This window comes from Piliocolobus tephrosceles, chromosome 1 (assembly GCF_002776525.5).
Source record: "Piliocolobus tephrosceles isolate RC106 chromosome 1, ASM277652v3, whole genome shotgun sequence".
Classification (NCBI taxonomy): Eukaryota; Metazoa; Chordata; class Mammalia; order Primates; family Cercopithecidae; genus Piliocolobus; species Piliocolobus tephrosceles.
In genome coordinates this window covers 167,576,594-167,594,700 of record NC_045434.1, presented here as the reverse complement: position 1 = coordinate 167,594,700, position 18,107 = coordinate 167,576,594, and the positions used below count along the sequence as shown (strand labels likewise).

General features: G+C 52.3%; 2 protein-coding genes across 2 annotated transcripts in view; one reads left to right on the top strand and one right to left on the bottom strand.

The window, feature by feature from the left end:
• The window catches only part of ACOT11 (acyl-CoA thioesterase 11), a 33,211-nt gene extending 26,531 nt beyond the window's left edge, over positions 1–6,680 (top strand). Inside the window, exons 13-16 of the mRNA XM_023187846.1 lie at positions 335–468; positions 2,401–2,532; positions 3,208–3,334; positions 4,210–6,680. Coding sequence (XP_023043614.1) covers positions 335–468; positions 2,401–2,532; positions 3,208–3,334; positions 4,210–4,365 — 549 coding nt within the window. The 3' untranslated portion in view covers positions 4,366–6,680. The remainder of the gene's footprint in view (positions 1–334; positions 469–2,400; positions 2,533–3,207; positions 3,335–4,209) is intronic.
• FAM151A (family with sequence similarity 151 member A) overlaps positions 4,433–18,107 on the bottom strand; it is a 14,638-nt gene continuing 963 nt past the window's right edge. The window contains exons 2-8 of the mRNA XM_023187857.2: positions 15,380–15,523; positions 10,998–11,150; positions 9,670–9,829; positions 7,739–7,963; positions 6,859–6,998; positions 5,665–5,808; positions 4,433–5,194 (exon numbers count right to left, since the gene is read on the bottom strand). Of these exons, the coding sequence (XP_023043625.1) occupies positions 4,521–5,194; positions 5,665–5,808; positions 6,859–6,998; positions 7,739–7,963; positions 9,670–9,829; positions 10,998–11,150; positions 15,380–15,523 (1,640 nt within the window). The 3' untranslated portion in view covers positions 4,433–4,520. The remainder of the gene's footprint in view (positions 5,195–5,664; positions 5,809–6,858; positions 6,999–7,738; positions 7,964–9,669; positions 9,830–10,997; positions 11,151–15,379; positions 15,524–18,107) is intronic.

Genomic DNA, 18,107 nt, shown 5'->3' with positions numbered 1-18,107 from the left:
TGCTGTCTCACCAGGCACTTCCTCTCTGTTCTTCTGCAGTGATCGCTGCAGGGATGGAGGCAGCCAACAGGCACGGGCTTACAGGAGATCTAAGCTCTGCCAGCTGCCTGTGCCCTTGGACAAGCCGCCTCCTGCCTGTGACGCTAGGGCTTGGATTCTCAGCACAAATGTGCTGAATTCATGGGGATGCAGCTGAGACTCAGAGAGGCTGAGCTGTGTATTCACAGTCACACAGCAAGTCAGCTATAGCCCTGAGCTTCCAGCCTCAGCCTCCAGCATCCCCATCAGTCCACTCCACCACCCAGCAAATGAGGCTGCCCTCTGTCCCATGCAGGTCCGCCTGTACACTCTGGAGGATGACAAGTTCCTCTCCTTCCACATGGAGATGGTCGTGCATGTGGATGCAGCCCAGGCCTTCCTGCTGCTCTCGGACCTGCGTCGGAGGCCAGAGTGGGACAAGCACTACCGGTGAGGGGCCAGGGTGAGGGCAGGGCAGTGTCCCTTCTCCAGCCTGATGAGGGAGAGGGTGTCTCCTTCTGCAGGTCATCCTCCATGATGCTCTGCCCTGCTGGCCATTAGCAGGGGCTGGGAGTGGGTTGGAGTTCCATGTTGGGTGGGGGGTCAGGGTCGTGGGTATTTTGAGCCCTTAGGGAAGAGACTGAGCATGGAATTGGAGCTGGAGGCTTGAGTTGAAGTCCTGCTTCTGTCCCAACCAGCTGTGTGATGCTGGATAAGTCAACGTCACTTCCTTTCTGGCTTCAGTTTCTCTCTTTTTAAAATGCATGCTTTTTAAGAAGCGTGGGTCATGGATTCACACTCAGAGATACTGATTTTCAAACCATGTGCTCTGGAGTTCTGTGTCCCCAAAGGGGCTTCCGGAACTGCTTGGGGTGGAGTCAGAAGGCTAAAGGGTGAGTGGGATATAGCATGGCCAGTTTGCTGAACTTACCAAGTTTGCTGATTTTCCTCACAAATATGTTATTTTTGAATATAATGAATGATTATGAATAGAAATATATTATTCTTTTACATACATTTGTTCCTCCAAATTTGTTGATTGTTCGGCTGACTATCTTCTTCTCAAATTTAGTCAAGGAAGATAAACATGTTCTTAGGAAAATAGCAAAATTTGTGTTTTTCAAGTCCCCTTAAAGTCATTTTCTATTCTGTCAACACCCTGGCTTGGGGGTGTTATTTGATAATCACTTGTTATGAGGAGCCTACATTATGGAGGATTTCCATAAGGAGGTTCTGTGTGTTTGGAAATTCAGTGTGCTGGTCGTTTGGCGAATTGTGTTTTGACAAACTGGCCTTGCCCTTCCTACTCCATCTGTCTTCTCCCGAGCAGGCTTGTAGCTCTTTGTACATGGGCTTCCTGCTGAAGGTTTCTTTGCAAACAGGGCCATGTTGCCTTAAAAATCCCTGGCCCAGCTGACTCAGGCCTGCCTGCTGGTTGTCCCCTTCCAGAAGGCAGAGAGGTGATTTGGTGGTGGGTGTCTTGTAGGGGGAGGGCGGTTGTACATGTGGTAGGTGGGCTTCTAGGAGGGAGGCTGGGGTGGGCCTTGAAGGCCAGACCAAATCTTGATACTTGATCGGATTTGTGGGGGAGTGGCCTGAGGGGAAAGAGAGCCCCTAGTTTCTTCCCCCATACCCTGCCTACTGCTGAGTGCGGGCAGGGGAGTGGGGAGGAGGAGGTGGGTCTGGACATGGCCGTGTCTGCCTCTGTGTGGGTGTCCTTGTGTGGGTGCACGTGTTGATATGAACCTGTGTATGCCCATGCCTGTATGTGTCAGGCCCCTGGGCCTGGGGATACATCTCTGCCACCTGATAGCCTGAGCACACCCCAGCCCTGCTTCCTTATTAGCTCTGTGGCCGTGGGCAGGTTATCTTCTTCATCTATGAGATGGGAACACTAAAAGCCTCTACAGCATGGGGCTGTCATGGAGATTAAGCAACACATGTAAAGCACTTAGAACAGCACCTGGCACTCAGTGGGTGCTCAGTAAATATTAAGAACAACTGCTAAATCATCGCACATCCTTGTGGTGTCTGCACTTGCGCAGACATGTACAGACACACGTGGGTCTCTCTGTACACTGGTGTCTGTCCATGTGCCTGTGCACATATGACCACATGTGTTCATGTATGTGCACATCTTTGTTCCCGTGTCTGTGTGTATGTGTTCATTTACTTGCATGCATGTCTACGTGTGCCTGTGTGTGCACATGCACATGTGTGTCCATCTTGACTGGACCTTGCTGCCTTCCTACTGGTCCCTGCTGAGCAGTACAGGGGGTGACATCCCACCACAGAAGCTGTTCAGGCGCTGCACCGTGGCACCGGCTGCCTGCATGGGAGCTGGAAGCTTCCTGGGGCCCTGAGATCCCGACCTCCCCACAGGAGTGTGGAGCTAGTGCAGCAGGTAGACGAGGACGATGCCATCTACCACGTCACCAGCCCTGCCCTTGGAGGTCACACAAAACCACAGGACTTCGTGATCCTGGCCTCGAGGCGGAAGCCTTGTGACAATGGGTGTGTGCCTATCTGCTGTGGGGTGGGAGACACAACTAGACGGAGTGGTAGGATGGCCGCATCTCCCTCCCAGGGAAGGCCATCAGCCTGGAGCCAGAGCTCTGCTTCCCATTGGCTGTGGGGCCCCAGGCACCACTAGACTTTTCTGGGCTGCTGTGGCTTTACCATGGGTAAAATGGGGGACGGGGCACACACTTCCCTTCTTGTCACATTCCCTACAGCAGGGCTGCCCTTGCCCAGGGTGGCTTAGGCTGCCTTGATGCAGGCCTTGGACAGGATATTTCTCGGGTGGCCACCTCCTTGGCCTCCGCCCTCTGACAGCCCTGTGTGGGCTGGAGGGCCGAAACATCTCTTTTGCTGGAGAGACAGGGACAGAAAAAAAATCCCAAAGCCCACGAGTCTTCCCCTGAGTGTTGAAGTAGAGAGGCTTTTCCAAAAAGTCCACCGTGGAGTCAGGTTGGCTCCTGGTGAATTTGGTGCTAACCCACAGGTGCCTCCTCCCTCCAGCCTGGCCCTGAGCCCCGCATCAGGGCTTTAAGAATTGATGTGCCTTGCATCCCCTGGTGAGGAATCCGTGTCAGAGGGGGCAGGGTCTGGGCTTGTGGTTGGGCAGAACAGGCCCCCACTTTCTTCTGTGGCTGACCCCTGTCCCCTTGCTACCCTTCCTTCACTCAGGGACCCCTATGTCATCGCGCTGAGGTCGGTCACGCTGCCCACACACCAAGAGACACCAGAGTACAGACGCGGAGAGACCCTCTGCTCAGGCTTCTGCTTCTGGCGCGAGGGGGACCAGCTGACCAAGGTGAGGCTGGTCCCCCTCACCACGCCCCCAGCCTGGCTCCACCCCAACACCACACGTATATTGAGCTTAGCACTGCTGGGCTAGGATAGTCCCAAAGCTGAGCCCCCCCAGCAGGCTCCCCCTTCCAGCCTGGGGGAGCCTGGAGTGTCAGGGACTGAAAATGATCTCATCTGTGTAGAGGTAAGTCAGAGGCTGCTGCATGGTCTTGGAAAAAGCTCTGGGTGCTGAAGTCAGAAGACCTGGTTTCTGAACTGAAATTCCATCTCACTCGTCATTCCCTTGGATAGCCCTTCTCATCTAGGAAGGCTTTATATGGGCTCTGAGGGCCCATAAAACCCAGCAGTGCAGTCCGTGTTGATGGGCAGGAGGCTGAGGGAAAGCGAGGGTGGGGTACTGCAGCCTCCCCACTCAGAGCTTCTGTTAGGGCCCCGCAGCCGGGCCCTGAGACTCACTCAGCAGAGACTGAGCCGGTGTTTGCTGAATTCATATGCTTGAACCCATGAGCACCTCAGAACCATCCCTGGGCTAATTTCTAATGTGTCTCTATGGCCAAGATTCAGAGCTGGGCCCTGGAGACGCAGCCCCTGCCCTCCAGGGCCTCTGGCTGGCGGGGAAGATGCATGATGACAATGTGGTGTGTGGTGGCGGGAAGCCAGGGTTGTCAGCGCCCCAGGAAGGGTTCGGGGAGATCAGCTGGAGGAGGCCATGCTGGCCAACTGTGTAATCTAAGACCCTGGGGAGTTGGGTTGAATTTTCTGCCCTCCCAGAAGACAAGCAAGGCTGACTCACCACCAGCCTGTGCCCACTGGGCTCCCACCCCTTCCCAGTACCCTCCCCTAGCTCGGTCCCCCTGAGCCTGGCTTCCCACCCTGCAGGTGTCCTACTACAACCAGGCTACCCCAGGTGTTCTCAACTATGTGACTACCAATGTGGCCGGCCTCTCCTCTGAGTTCTACACCACCTTCAAGGCTTGCGAGCAGTTTCTCTTGGACAACCGGAATGATCTGGCCCCCAGCCTCCAGACCCTCTAGATGCCCTCAGTGGCCACATCATGCCCACTCCCACTCCATCCTGCCCCCAAGGACTCACATACAGTGTCTGGAGAAAGCCAAAGGCCTTTATTTCTTCCTGCCTCCCCGTGGGAAGCCTCTGCCCTGGAGTCCGCTGGCCCACCACTCCTGGGTGCTCAGTTTCTGCCAACATCGGCCAGCAAGTCCTTGCGGTACCCCTGGGGCAGCCTGTAGTAGACTCGGGTCCTATCCACAGCCCTGGCTGCCAGCAGCGCTGTCCTCACAGAGGCATAGTCGCCCCCAGCTGGGCTGTGCTCCACTATGACGGTGGCCCGGGGGGAGGATGCCAGCAGGCTGGCTATGGCTCCAGCTGTGCTGTGGCCCAGCAGTATGGCCTGCATCTGGAAGGACACAGGTTGCCAAAGCCCCTGGCACAGCTCTAGCATATCTGTGAGCAGATGTTCTCTGTAGCCACTGCCCAGCACCTCCTCAGGCCAGCCTGGTGCCACAGTCACGTGGGGGAAGACCTCAGCCACAGCTGTAAGCAGCTCTCTGCCAGCCACATGGCCAGGGACCGAAAAACTCCCGTGGGAGATTTTGGCCCCAACCCACACAGGCCAATGCAAGAGGCCAAGTCTGGAGAGGCGTGCCAGCAAAGCCAGGGACGGCCGGAGGGCTGTGGGCTCTGCTATTTGCAAATGGATGCCCCAGTGTCCGGGATGTGTGGCCAGCTGTTGCAGGCAGGACTCCAGCGTCAGGATGCTGCCACTTGGAGCATGAACAATGGGCACGGGGTTTTCAGCCACAGTTCCCTCGAGGCCAGTGTTCAGCAGGATCATGCCTTCTGTGTCTAGAAGAGGCGGCAGAGGCAACAGAGTTTAGGATATGGGTTATCATAGGTGTTAGAGTCCCTTGTTAAAGGGGTAGTGGGAGTTATGGAGTCATCAAGGACCTTGCCTCTCTGGAATCTGTCAACCCAGTTTTGGGCTCCAGGTGGATGGGTTGCTTTATAAATGTGCCTGGTGCATGAGAAACTCTTGCTTCAGCTCTTGGCCTTTACCCATGACTCAGTCTGGGGGCTGGTGCCGGCCTTGCCTATAGCACTGTGGCTGAGGACTGGTCTGAAGGCCAGGAGCCCTGTGCTCTTGACATCACTGTACTCCCTTCTCCCTCTCCCACAACCCTACCCCACCTTGCATCCAGGGTATGGTGTAAATAAACCCATGTTGTCATGGCAACAGAGACCAGTGTTACCTGCCCCAAGCAAAGGATACCCCTGCAGATGAGCTAGGAGCACCAGGGTTGAAGGGTTGACCTTACCTGGGAGGATCATTGTTGCTGTTTTGCCACTGCCCTGGACGTCAGGAACCAGCCACTCCACATTCAGACCATCATCCCCAGGCAGCTGGAGAAGAGGGATCAGGCTGCCTCCCGTGTAGTACGTTGGTTTCCGTGTGGCATTCACTGTGGGGCCCCAGATTGCCAAAGTGAAGTGGCTGCCATTCATGGAACACCTTCTGTAGGCCACAGCTCTACAGGCATCCTCTCTAAACCTCATGGCACCCTGCCAAGTAGCTCTCATTTCCTTGTTTTGTAGACTAGAAGAAGTGACTTGCCCAAGGTCTTATAAGCAGTAAGCAAAGTTGCTGGGAGTAGAACCTGATGGGACCTGCAAGAGGCCAAGTCTGGAGAGGCGTGCCAGCAAAGCCACGCCTGGCCCCAGAGCTGGTATCCTTCCCCCTCGCTTAGGTGGCTTCCATGGCAGGAATGCAGAGTCTGATGGGACCCCTTTGAGATGGCTTAACTGTGGCTCTTCTGGGTTCGGGGACAAGGGAATGAGGGGTTTGGATGGTGACATCTGATCACTGCTTAGCAAATACAGTGGAGGCCTCTGAAGCATTAGAGTAACCCACAGTGGAGCTGTGCACCAAGGGAAATAATGGGGGTTTGGAATTTGCTGGTTTCCTGTCTGCTGGGCCACATATAAGCTGAGTGACTGTATTGAGCCGCTGTTTCTCTATAAAATGGAATCCCTCGGTTTCTCTATAAAATGAATGTGTGGGTCAGGCAGGTGGCTCACACCTGTAATCCCAGCACTTTGGGAGGCCAAGGTGGGCGGATCACCTGAGGGCAGAAGTTCAAGACCATCCTGGCCCAACATGGTGAAACCCTGTCTCTATTAAAAATACAAAAATTAGCCGGGTGTGGTGGTGCAGGAGAATCACTTGAACCCAGGAGGCGGAGGTTGCAGAGAGCTGAGATTGAACCGTTGCACTCCAGCCTGGGTGACAGAGCCAGACTATGTCTCGAAAAAATATATAAATAAAAATAAAATGTATGTTTGAAGCTTAGCATACCATCCCAGGGCCTGGCACACAAAACACAGCTGCCTCCTGTCCCATCCTGGCCTTCCCCCTTCTGATATCCCTTCCGCCCAGCTCTGCTCCAGTGCCCACCAAGTGCTGCCCTATGCAGAATCCAGCCCACACCGCCCTTCCCAGTTTCTCTCCTTACAGGCCAGCTGCTTGAACTGTGACAGGAGAGGCTCAAAGATGTCATAGTAGACTTGGTGGACAGCAGTGTTATCCCGGACGTAGAGCAGATCCTCCACCGACATGGGGTCCGAGGCAGCCTGCCACAGCGTCAGGCTGTACCTGGGGCCACGAGAGCTGACTCAGTGCCTGTCTGAGCCCAGCAAGACCCTCAGCCCCACTCCTGTGCTCAGGAACTGGATGTCAGCTGGGCCCAGGGTAGAGCATCTGTCCTCCAGTCGCCCACCTGCCACTTCTCCCTGAGTCCTACCCCTTCCCAAGGGCAGGAGCCAGAAGGAATTCAGGAAAGATGACAGAAAGCAGAGGCCCAGGAGGGAGGGGGAGCCTGTCCTGCCTCCTCATTTGCAGTGTCTATTTCTGAGTCCTGTCTTAGGAAAGGGGCAGGACAGATGGGGCAGGGTGTGGAAGGGTAGGTCAGGCATCAAGATGGGGAGGGGGCAGATTTGGGAGTACTGTGGAAGGTGGGGGGATAGTGGGGACAGAGAAGTCTCTAAATTCCTGTAGGGCTATCCTAGGGCAGGGGTTGAAGGCACAATCTGTGTAGCCCCAGGGGTACAGCTGGCTCCCATTGGAGGAAGCTGTGGGGAGACAAATTGTGTCTTGGTATAAATATTTTCCAGAGGGCAGAGAATTACCCACCAATGAAAAGGCTCCTGCAGGAGGTAGTGAGTAGCCCGTCACCAGAGGTATGCAAGCAGAAAGCAGGGACTCTGTAGACGGCATGAGCACCAGCAGGGGTTGGACGAAATGACCTTTAAGACCCTTCCAGCTATGAGCTTCTGGGATCTTGCTGGGGCTATCAGTGCCTCCAGGAGGATGGGGGTGGGTTTGGTGGTTTTCACCTTTCAGATTGGCTCAGCAGCCAGCTGAAGTGGGGCCAGGCGGCCCGCACCATGGAAGACCGCACAGGGAAGGTGACCCTCTGGGGTACCACTCCCACCAGCTCGTGCATCTTCTCCACCATGGCTCGGGTGTAGGTCCTGTTGGGGGATGTGGACACGTAGAAGGTGGTCCAGCCTGGAGACAGGGTAGCCTTGGGATACTTCTCCTGGACCAGGGCCAGGAACCTGCAAAAAAAATCAGAGATGTTGGTATCACAGAGGTGTGGCGGCCCCTTCCTCTCCTCTGGGTTCTCATCACAGTGCTAGGGAGTAGCAGGGCCTATTGGATCTACGATAAGGTCAGAAGCAGAGTCCCAAAGAACAGAATGGCTTGTTTCAGGTTCCATAAATTGGGCATGGACTTTGGAGTCAGGGAAGTCTGGGTTCAGATCCTGATTCTGATCTTGGGCAGGTAACTCAACCTCATAGACAGCATCCCTTCTAGCAGGGCCGGCTTCTTGAACATCCACTTATAGACAGGAAACGGACTCAGAGCCCCAGCCTGTGGGAATCTGAGCTCTGCCAGCTGGGAGTCTCTGAAGTTTCTCAGGTGTTCTTTAAAAATTTCCCTCCTGCTGGGTGCGGTGGCTCACGCCTGTAATCCCAGCACTTTGGGAGGCTGAGGCGGGTGGATCATTTGAGGTAGGGAGTTCGAGAGCAGCCTGACCAACATGGAGAAATCCCATCTCTACTAAAAGTACAAGATTCGCTGGACGTGGTGGTGCATGGCTATAATCCCAGCTACTTGGGAGGCTGAGGCAGGAAAATCTCTTGAACCCAGGAAGCAGAGGTTGTGGTGAGCTGAGATCGCACATTGCCTTCCAACCTGGGCAACAGAGTGAGACTCCGTCTCAAAAAAAAAAAAAAAAAAAAAAAAAAAGTTCCTGCCTTCCTGCTTTCCTTCCTCCCTTCCTTTTTTTCTTCCCTTCATATATTTATCTCTTTGCTTTCTATATGGGGTCTCGCTGTGTTGCCCAGGCTGGTCTCAAACTCCTGAGCTCAAGGGATCTGCTCACCTTGGCCTCCCAGAGTACTAGGTTTATAGGTGTGAGCCACTGTGCCCAGCCTAAAATTGTATTTGAACTTTGCCTTGATGAAAATATTTTAATTTTTTCTTTGTACTTTTCTTCTTCAAAAGATGCAAATATTAATAGGCAAATTCTGTTGCCACCCACTGCCCAGCAAAAAAAACCTACTGAGTAAAATTAACACTCCAAGAAGACAGGTCATATTTATCTTGGGTCATTGATTACATTTTCCAAACTGCTACTTTTGGAAGGCACTTCAGCTTGAGAAGCACAATAATAAATACTAGATGGATGGATTGCTGGCTGGTTGGATGGATGGAAGAAGAGATGGATGGGAAAGAGCCTGGAGCTTAGAATCAGAAAGGCCTGGGTTTGAATCTTTGCTCTGCCACTTACTAGACTTAGGCAGGTCTTTTAACTTCTATAATATAGTTCTTGCATTAATAAAATGGAAATAATAGTACCTACCTCATTCTCGTAAGAGTTAAATGGTGTTCTGCAAGTCAAGTGCTTAAAACGGTTCTGGGACACATAATATACATTGAACGAATTGAGCTTCCTCTATTATTAGCTTTATTATCTGCAAAATGGGGAGAAAGCCTTAACCTGGCAGTGCTACGTAAGGATCAGATCAAAGACATTCTCTTCTTTTATGTTGTCTCTTTGTAAGCAGTAGAGCACTGTGCAACTACTGTGCGTGAGGGCTGTGAGCAGCGGTGCTGGAATTCATGAGGCCTGGGGAAGGAGTCAAGCTATATATAGTATGACTGGAGACAAACTCAGAGGTCCCCTAAGATCCCCATCCGTGGTAGGTGTTGACAGAAGAGGGCTGGACACAGCTGGGACAGAGAGGCAAACACTCACTGTGTGGCATTGACCTCAATTGAGATGAGCATGTTGGGGCCCTTTAAGATGTCAGCATTGATCCACACGGGCCGCCGGACTTTGCCTTCCTCTGTCAGCCGCCGCAGGAGGTCCAGGGAAGGGCCCACGGCCTTGATGTTCTTGAAGTCCAGTTTGATGCCTGTGGGGAAAGGGACAAGGGCTTGGGGAACTGGCGAAGGAACCAGGAAGATGTGACTCCCTGGGCAGAGAGCAGAGAGCGTGTGTGTGTGTGTATGTGTGTGTGTGTGTGTGTGCTGTGGAGTCGGGGGAGTGTGGAAGGACAAGCACCATATTCCTGCAGGGTGTGGGGAAGGCCTTTCGAAGAGACAGAGCTAACTCAGAGAAGAAGGGCCTGCCTCTAGAGGAATTCCCATCTCCTGCGGGGAGGAAACAGAGGCCAGGTAAGGACTTGGGCTTGTGGCTGCTGCAGCTGGGAATGAAGTCTCTGCTGAAAAGGGGCTGTGGTTCCTGAGCAGGGTAGACTCAGAGGGTCCCAAACCACCAGAGCCTGTAGGGAGGTCACTCAGCGTCCGGGAAGGTGCATTTGAGTAGAGGAGGAAATCTCTGCAGAGGAAAGACCCGGTACTTTTCAGGGTGGTGAGGAGATGAGACTGGGAAGATAGAGAGGGATGTTGAAAGCCAGACCAAGATCATACTTTTTCCTGAGGACAATGGGGAGCCATGGAGGGTTAAAACAGAGGTGTGGCATGACAAAACTGGTATTTTGAAAAGATCCCTCAGGTGTGTGTGTGTCGTCACGGTAGTCAAGGGAAGCCTGGAGGGGCTGAATTTGGGGCAGGAAGCTGGTGAGGAGGGAGGTCCTGGAGAGATACAATGTGGCTGCAACTAGATGGGGGCAGGGTTAGGGGTTAGGATTGGTGGATGCAGCAACTGAGAGGCCGTGAGGATGAGGGAGAGGGAGGCATTATGGTGACGCCTGGATTCTGACTGTGACTGGTGAAGGGGTGCAGAGGGGAAGGGTGGGGCTGGGCTTTGAACATGTTATGTCCAGTTCTGTGGATACAGGGGGAAGCACTCTGAGCATGCGTGACACTTTGCAGTTCACACTGTACTGCCTGCTGTCTCCCCTGTGTGTCCAGGAGAGAACACCAGGACCTGCACTGACACGCTCCCCATCTCGCCTAGTCCTCACTGAGCCTGGGCATCTGTAACATTGTGATGAGAAAGCCAAGGCAATGAGCACCTCGTGTCAGGGCTGGACTTGCTTCCCAGTGAGGGATCTCTGCACATGCTGCCCCAGGGCCAGAGGGCTGGGGCCCGGGGAGGGTTTCCAGAGAGGCCCTTACCCTTTTGGGAAGAGCCCAGCACAGCATCCAGCCACTGCTCCAGTGTGTTGTCGCTGTAGATAGCCGGGGGGTGTGCCATGATGGGAACTCCTGTCTCATTGGCTGTGCCGAGCCCTTCTACATTGACGTCAGCCTCCAGGACTGTGATGTTGCCTGTGGAAGAGGCAAAAACTCAGTTCCTTTTTTCAGAAAAAGAAAACTTTTTTTCTCATCATAAAAGCATTACAAATTACAGAACATTTGAGAAATACAGAAAAGCAGAAGAAGAGAAAAATATGCACCCACACTTCCATCATAGTTTCACATTCTGATGGATTTTCCTTCCATTTTTTCCTATGCATAGGTTTTTTCGGAGACAGAGTCTTGCTCTATCGCCCAGGCTGGAGTGCAGTGGTGCGATCTTGGTTCACTACAACCTCCACCTCCCAGTTTCAAATAGTTCTTGAAATTCTTCTGCCTCAGCCTCCCAAGTAGCTGGGATGTACAGGCGTGTGCCACCATGCCTGGCTAATTTTTGTATTTTTAGTGGAGACGGGGTTTCACGGTATTGGCCAGGCCGCTCTCAGAACTCCTGACCTCAAATGATCCGCCCACCTCAGCCTCCCAAAGTGCTGGGATTACAGGTGTGAGTCACTGTGCCTGGCCCTATAAATAGTTTTTACACAGTTGAGACTCCACTGCATTTATACTTTTTTATGTTTTTTTTCAACATTATCACACATTTCCAGATCTTTTTTTATACATCTCATTAGAGCAAACAAGGCAAAGAAACAAAAAGCTTCGAAAGCCCTGGTTGATGGTGTTCACTACCATGTAGCTGATCATCCCCCATGCCTGAGATGCTTTGGTCGTTTCTGATTTTTGCTATTAGTCTTGCTATGTTGCCCTGTCTGGTCTTGAACTCCTGGGCTCAAGCAATCCTCCCACTTTGGCCTCTCAAAGTGTTGAGATTACAGGTGTGAGCCTCAATGCCCAGCCCACAGGGTCATTTTTAAAGCCCATGTTATCAAACCGCTTTCCAGAAAAGTTGTTCTGATTCCTGTCCTTCGCCTGTAGTACACAAGGTTGCCCATCTCACCGCATCATCACCAACACAGAATTATCTTTTAGCTTCACACAGTTAACTCAATCGGGCGGACATCTGACTCCTGCTTTGGAGAATTCAGTCTTGTAGGGAGCGCAGACCTTTCTAATGGGAAGCAGTCTCTAGAAAACCATGCAAGGGGCACTCACACTTGAAGAGTGTAGTGGAGGGGAGAGGGGTCGCTTTTGGCCCTTGCGGCATCACAGACAACTGATGCCAGAAGGGGCCTTTTCTCCTGCTTTTTCCCTGACTCCTGACCATTCTTTTCACCTCTAGCACTGCTTCCCTGCAAGTCTATTCTCTATAGAGCCACCAGAGTGTCCTAAACATGTACCTGATCATGTCACTTCCTGTTACAAAAGGCCAGAAAACCTCCCCATTGCTCTGAACATGAAGCCCAAACTCTTTATTATAGTCTTTGAGGTCTGTACAATCAGGGCCTGCCAGATTTTCCAATTTCATCTCACATTCCACTCTCCTTCATTCTCTGAGTTCCAGGCACCCAGCTTCTCCAACTTTAATGTGCACATAGATCCCCCAGGGACTGTAAAAATGCATGTTCTGATCACTAGGTCTGCGGCAGGGTCTGAGATTCTGCTTTTTTTTTTTTGAGATGGAGTCTCACTCTGTCGCCCAGGCTGGAGTGCAGTGGCACAATCTCTGCTCACTGCAAGCTCTGCCTCCCGGGTTCACACTATTCTCCTGCTCAGCCTCCCGAGTAGCTGGGACTACAGGCACCCGCCACCACGCCCAGCTAATTTTTTTGTATTTTTAGTAGAGACCAGATTTCACCATGTTAGCCAGGATAGTCTTGATTTCCTGACCTCGTGATCCGCCGGCCTCGGCCTCCCAAAGTGCTGGGATTACAGGCATGAGCCACTGTGCCCGGCTTTCTTTTTTTTTGAGATGGAGTCTCGCTCTGTTGCCCAGGCTGGAGTGCAGTGGCACGATCTGGGCTCACTGCAACCTCTGCCTTCCGGGTTCACGCCGTTCTCCTGCCTCAGCCTCCCAAGTAGCTGGGACTACAGGCGCCCGCTACCACGCCTGGCTAATTTTTTGTGTTTTAATAGAGACAGGGTTTCACCATGTTTGCCAGGATGGTTTCAATCTCCTGACCTCGTGATCTGCCAGCCTCGGCCTCCCAAAGGGCTGGGATTACAGGTGTGAGCCACTATGCCTGGCCTTCTTTTTTTTTATATGAAGTCTCACTCTGTCGCCCAGGCTAGAGTGCAGTGGCATGATCACAGCTCACTGCAACCTCTGCCTGCTGGGTTCAAGCGATTCTTCTATCTCAGCCTCCTGAGTAGCTGGGACTACAGGTATGCACCACCACCATGCACGGCTAATTTTTGTACTTTTAGCGGAGATGCGGTTTTGCCATATCAGTCAGGCTGTTCTTGAACTCCTGACCTCAGGTGATCAACCCGCCTCAGCCTCCCAAAGTGCTGGAATTACAGGCATGAGCCCGAGATTCTGCCTTTTTAACATACTCCCCAGGGGTGCATGTGCTGCTGGTCCACGGACCACATGTTGGGTAGCAAGGCTTTACTTTGTTTTGTCCTCCCCATCTCTGGTCTGTTGCCTGGCAACACTCTTCTCTCAACTTTACTGTGGCACCTCCTGCTCATCCTTTAGTGTTGGCTTAAAAAAATAACTTCCTCAGCCGGGCGTGATGGCTCAAGCCTATAATCCCAGCACTTTGGGAGTCTGAGGTGGGGGGATCACTTGAGGTTAGGAGTTCAAGACTATCCTGGTCAACATGGTGAAACCCTGTCTCTGCTAAAAATACAAAAATTAGCCAGTTGTGGTGGGGTGGGCTCCTGTAATCCCATCTACTTGGGAGGCTGAGGCAGGAAGAATCACTTGAACCTGGGAGGCGGAGGTTGCAGTGAGCGAAGATTATGCCACTGCACTCCAGCCTGGACAACAGAGAGAGATCCTGTCTCAAAACAAACAAACAAACAAACACTCTCTTCACCTTAAAAGTTGTGACTTTCCTTCCAGAGGCTGAACCTGGGGGCTGACTTGCTTGAGGGTGGGAAGTGAAGAAGGAGCAAGAGATGAGAGGAAAGGATTGGTTTCCGATGGCCACAGCAGCAGCCCTAGTCCTCAGGGAGCCACATAGTCAGGAGGGAAGGGGACATGCAGTCACTAGCCCTCCTCATGCCAGCTTTACCCATCTGCAGGAGAGCATGGTGGCTGTGTGCGGACTGTGAATTGACACTGCTGGCTTCCAGTCCCCACCCTAACACTTTCCAGCTGTGTGATCTTGGGAAGGTTGTTTGACCTTTTTGTGCCTGTTTCCTCATCTACAAGAATTAAACAATAAAATATCCCTGGTTAGGCATTCACTAAGTGTTAATTATTTATATGGAGTTGCTTGCTTAACTAGTATAAGGGGCCATCTGGTGTATTTCTGTTGCTTCAGCATAATTATTAATAATGACCTCAAAAGATCCCTGCTTTGGTTGATTTGGTCATTCTACCAGCCCTCAGACCCCAGTTTCCTTTGTCTGAAATGGAAGGAGTTTGCTTGAGCAGTGGTTCTGAAAGTGCGATCTTGGGGCCAGCAGCCTCAGCATCACTTGGGGGTGGGGCCAGCAGCCTGTGTCTTCTGAAACGTGTCCGGGTTTGAGGACTGTTCCCTTCATCTTTTATAGCTACTGCTTTAAAGTTCACTAGCATGTTCATGAACGTTATCTACTGAGCTTCCCAACAGCCCTGAAGGAGGGGGTGGGGGTCAGTGGCTTGGAGTGCACACTCTGGGGCTGACCACTCTGGGCTCCAATGTTCGCTTAGCTGCTTTCAGAGAGTGTAACCTTGGCCAAGTCACCTAACTTTTCTGAGCCTCTATTTTTCTCCTGTGAAATGGTACCCATGAAACAGGTTGCATGGTAGTCCCAGGAGAACCTGTATGAAATGTGCATACCGTGAGCCTTGGCCAACTGGTTACTATAACCATTTTCGAAGTGAAGATTTCTGTCTTCTTGAGGCTTTGAAGGCAAAGGCTTCCTTACAGGTCGGTCCCTGACAGGTCGAGGAAAGGGTAGCTGGGAGAGAAGGCAGTATAGTCATGACTTTGGAGTCAGACATGTGGTTTAAATCTAAACTCGGAGTTTATCAGCTGCACAACCTTGAGCTGGCCACTTAACCCCTCTGAGCCCCTATTTCCTCGTGTGGAGAGACATGTAAACAGCCGTCATGCCACCACAGTGACCAGTGGCTGATCCTCACTTCTCTCCCTCTGTCTTCTCCATCCCCTGCCCTGGCCTGCCTCAGTCTTGGCAGCTGGACTTACTATCCAGGGCAGCTGTCATGGCTTCCTTGCTGTTGGCTGCGTGGTACCAGGTGACCTCCAGGGCATCTCGGCGGCTGATCTGGCCCAGGCTCAGCAGGTAGTCCAGCATGTCGGCATCGGGGCTGCAGGCCTCCAGCTCACAGCCTGGAAGGAATCCCAAGGGGCTGTTAGCGTCCGTCCTCACACCAGCCCAAGACTTATGTTGTTCATCCCATGACCCTCCCTGGGCTCCCACTGTGTCCAATACCCCATCCGGCAGAGGGACGGTGAGTCTCAGACTCACTGGTGCTGCAATAGAGGGAAATGAATGGGCTCCTGGGGCCCACGGAGGCCTCAGTACCAGCCTGGCAGTCAGGAAAGGGGGGTAGGTTCACAGAGAAGGAAACACTTAAGGAAGACTTGAAGGATGGGTGTAAATTTCACAGAAGAAAAGGGAGAATAGGTTATTCCAGACAAAGAGAAAGCAAAGGCTTGGCTTCAGGAGAGTGCAGTTGCCTGAAGGAAGAGCCGTTGACCTGGTAGAGATGGAACATAAAAGTGAAATGTGGAAAGATTGGAAGAGGGGGCTGGGCGTGGTGGCGGCTCACGCCTGTAATCCCAGCACTTTGGGAGGCCAAGGCGGGTGGATCACCTGAGGTCAGGAGTTGGAGACCAGCCTGGCCAACACGGTGAAACCATTTTGTATGTGGTATAACCATATACAAAAATTAGCTGGACAGATGTGGTGGCAGGAGCCTGTAATCCCAGCTACTCAGGAGGCTGAGGCAGGAGAATCACTTGAACCCAGGAGGCGGAGGTTGCAGTGAGCCAAAATCACACCACTGTACTCTAGCCTGGATGACAGAAAGAGACTCCAACAAAAAAAAAAAAAAAAAAAAAAAAGAAAAGAAAAGGCTGGGTTCAATGGCTCACACCTGAAATCCTAGCACTTTGGGAGGCCGAGTTCAAGACCAGCCTGGGCAAAATGGTGAAACCCCATCTCTACTAAAAATACAAACATTAGATGGGTTTGGTAGTATGTGCCTGTAATCCCAACTACTGGGGAGGCCAAGGCAGAGAATCACTTGAACCTAGGAGACAGAGGTTGCAGTGAGCCGGAGATCATGCCACTGCACTCCAGCCTGGGTGACAGAGTGAGACACTGTCTCAAAAACAAACAAACAAACAAAAAACTCTTCGCAGTGGCTGTGGCCTGTAATCCCAGCACTTTGGGAGACGGAGGCAGGCAGATCACCTGAGTTCAGGAGTTCACGATCAGCCTGGCCAACATGGTGAAACCCCATCTCTTCTAAAAATACAAAAATTAGCTGGGCGTGGTGGTCCGTGCCTGTAATCCCAGCTACTGGGGAGGCTGAGGCAAAAGAATTGCTTGAACCTGGGAGGCGGAGGGTGTATTGAGCCCAGATCATGCCACTGCACTCCAGTCTGGGTGACAGAGCAAGACTCTGTCTCAAAAAAAAAAAAAAAAAAAAAATAAGATTGGAAGAAGGTTGGGATCAGGTTGTGAATGGGCTTGAACTTTAGCAAAGGAGTTGGTGTGTACTGAGGGCAGCGAGCAAGGGTTGCTTGGAAAGATCTGGGCTGCAGAGCTAATATGAGCTGACAAAAGCAGGCAGAGGGACCTTGTAAGAGGGGTCCAGGAGGAGACTTCGAAGCTTCTCAGAGGGCAGGGCTGGAGGGATGGAGGACAGAGGGTGGAAATGCAGAGCCCTCGAGGCTCAGGACTGAGGAGCACAGGCACAAGGTGGGGGCATGGTGGCTACTCCAGGTACCTGTGTGAATGGAGGAGCCCTTCACTGAGAGGCTGCAGGGGTGAGCAGCTGTTGGGGCTTAGAGATGAGCTCAGCCCAGTCTGCTGAGTTTGAGTTGCTTGTGTGACTCCTAAGAAGGGCACAGGAGGAAGGTCTGGGCTGAAAGCCAAGATCTGATGGTCTTCAAGCAACTGAAGAAAAAAATGTTGAAGGGGGACAGGCACAGTGGCTCATGCCTGTAATCCCAGCACTTTGGGAGGCCAAGAAGGCAGATCACCTGAGGTCAGGAGTTTGAGACCAACCTGGCCAACATGGTGAAATCCTGTTTCTACTAAAAATACCAAAAAAAAAAAATTGGCCCAGCCCAGTGGCTCACGCCTACAGTCCCAGCACTTTGGGAGGCTGAGGCAGGCGGATCACCTGAGGTCAGGAGTTTGAGCAGCCTGGCCAACATGGCGAAACCCTGTCTCTAGTGAAAATAAAAAAAAATTAGTCTGGTGTGGTGGTGCCCACCTGTAATCCCAACTACTTGGGAGGCTGAGGCGGGAGAATCGCTTGAACCCAGGAGGTGGAGGTTGCGGTGAGTCGATATCATGCCACTGCACTCTAGCTTGGGTGACAGAGTGAGAGTCTGTCTCAAAAAAAAAAAAAAAGAAAAGAAAAAAGACAAAGGGACCGGGTATGGTGGCTCATGCCTGTAATCCCAGAACTTTGGGAGGCCAAGACGGGCAGATCAGGAGGTCAAGAGATCAAGACCAACCTGGCCAACATGGTGAAACCCCGTCTCTACTAAAAATACAAAAATTAGCTGAGCATGGCGGAGCACGCCTGTCGTCCCAGCTACTCGAGAGGCTGAAGCAGGAGAATCGCTTGAACCCAGGAGGTGGAGGTTGCAGTGAGCCAAGATCGCATCACTGCACTCCAGCCTGGCAACAGAGTGAGACTCCATTTCAAAAACAAAACAAATGAAAAAAAAA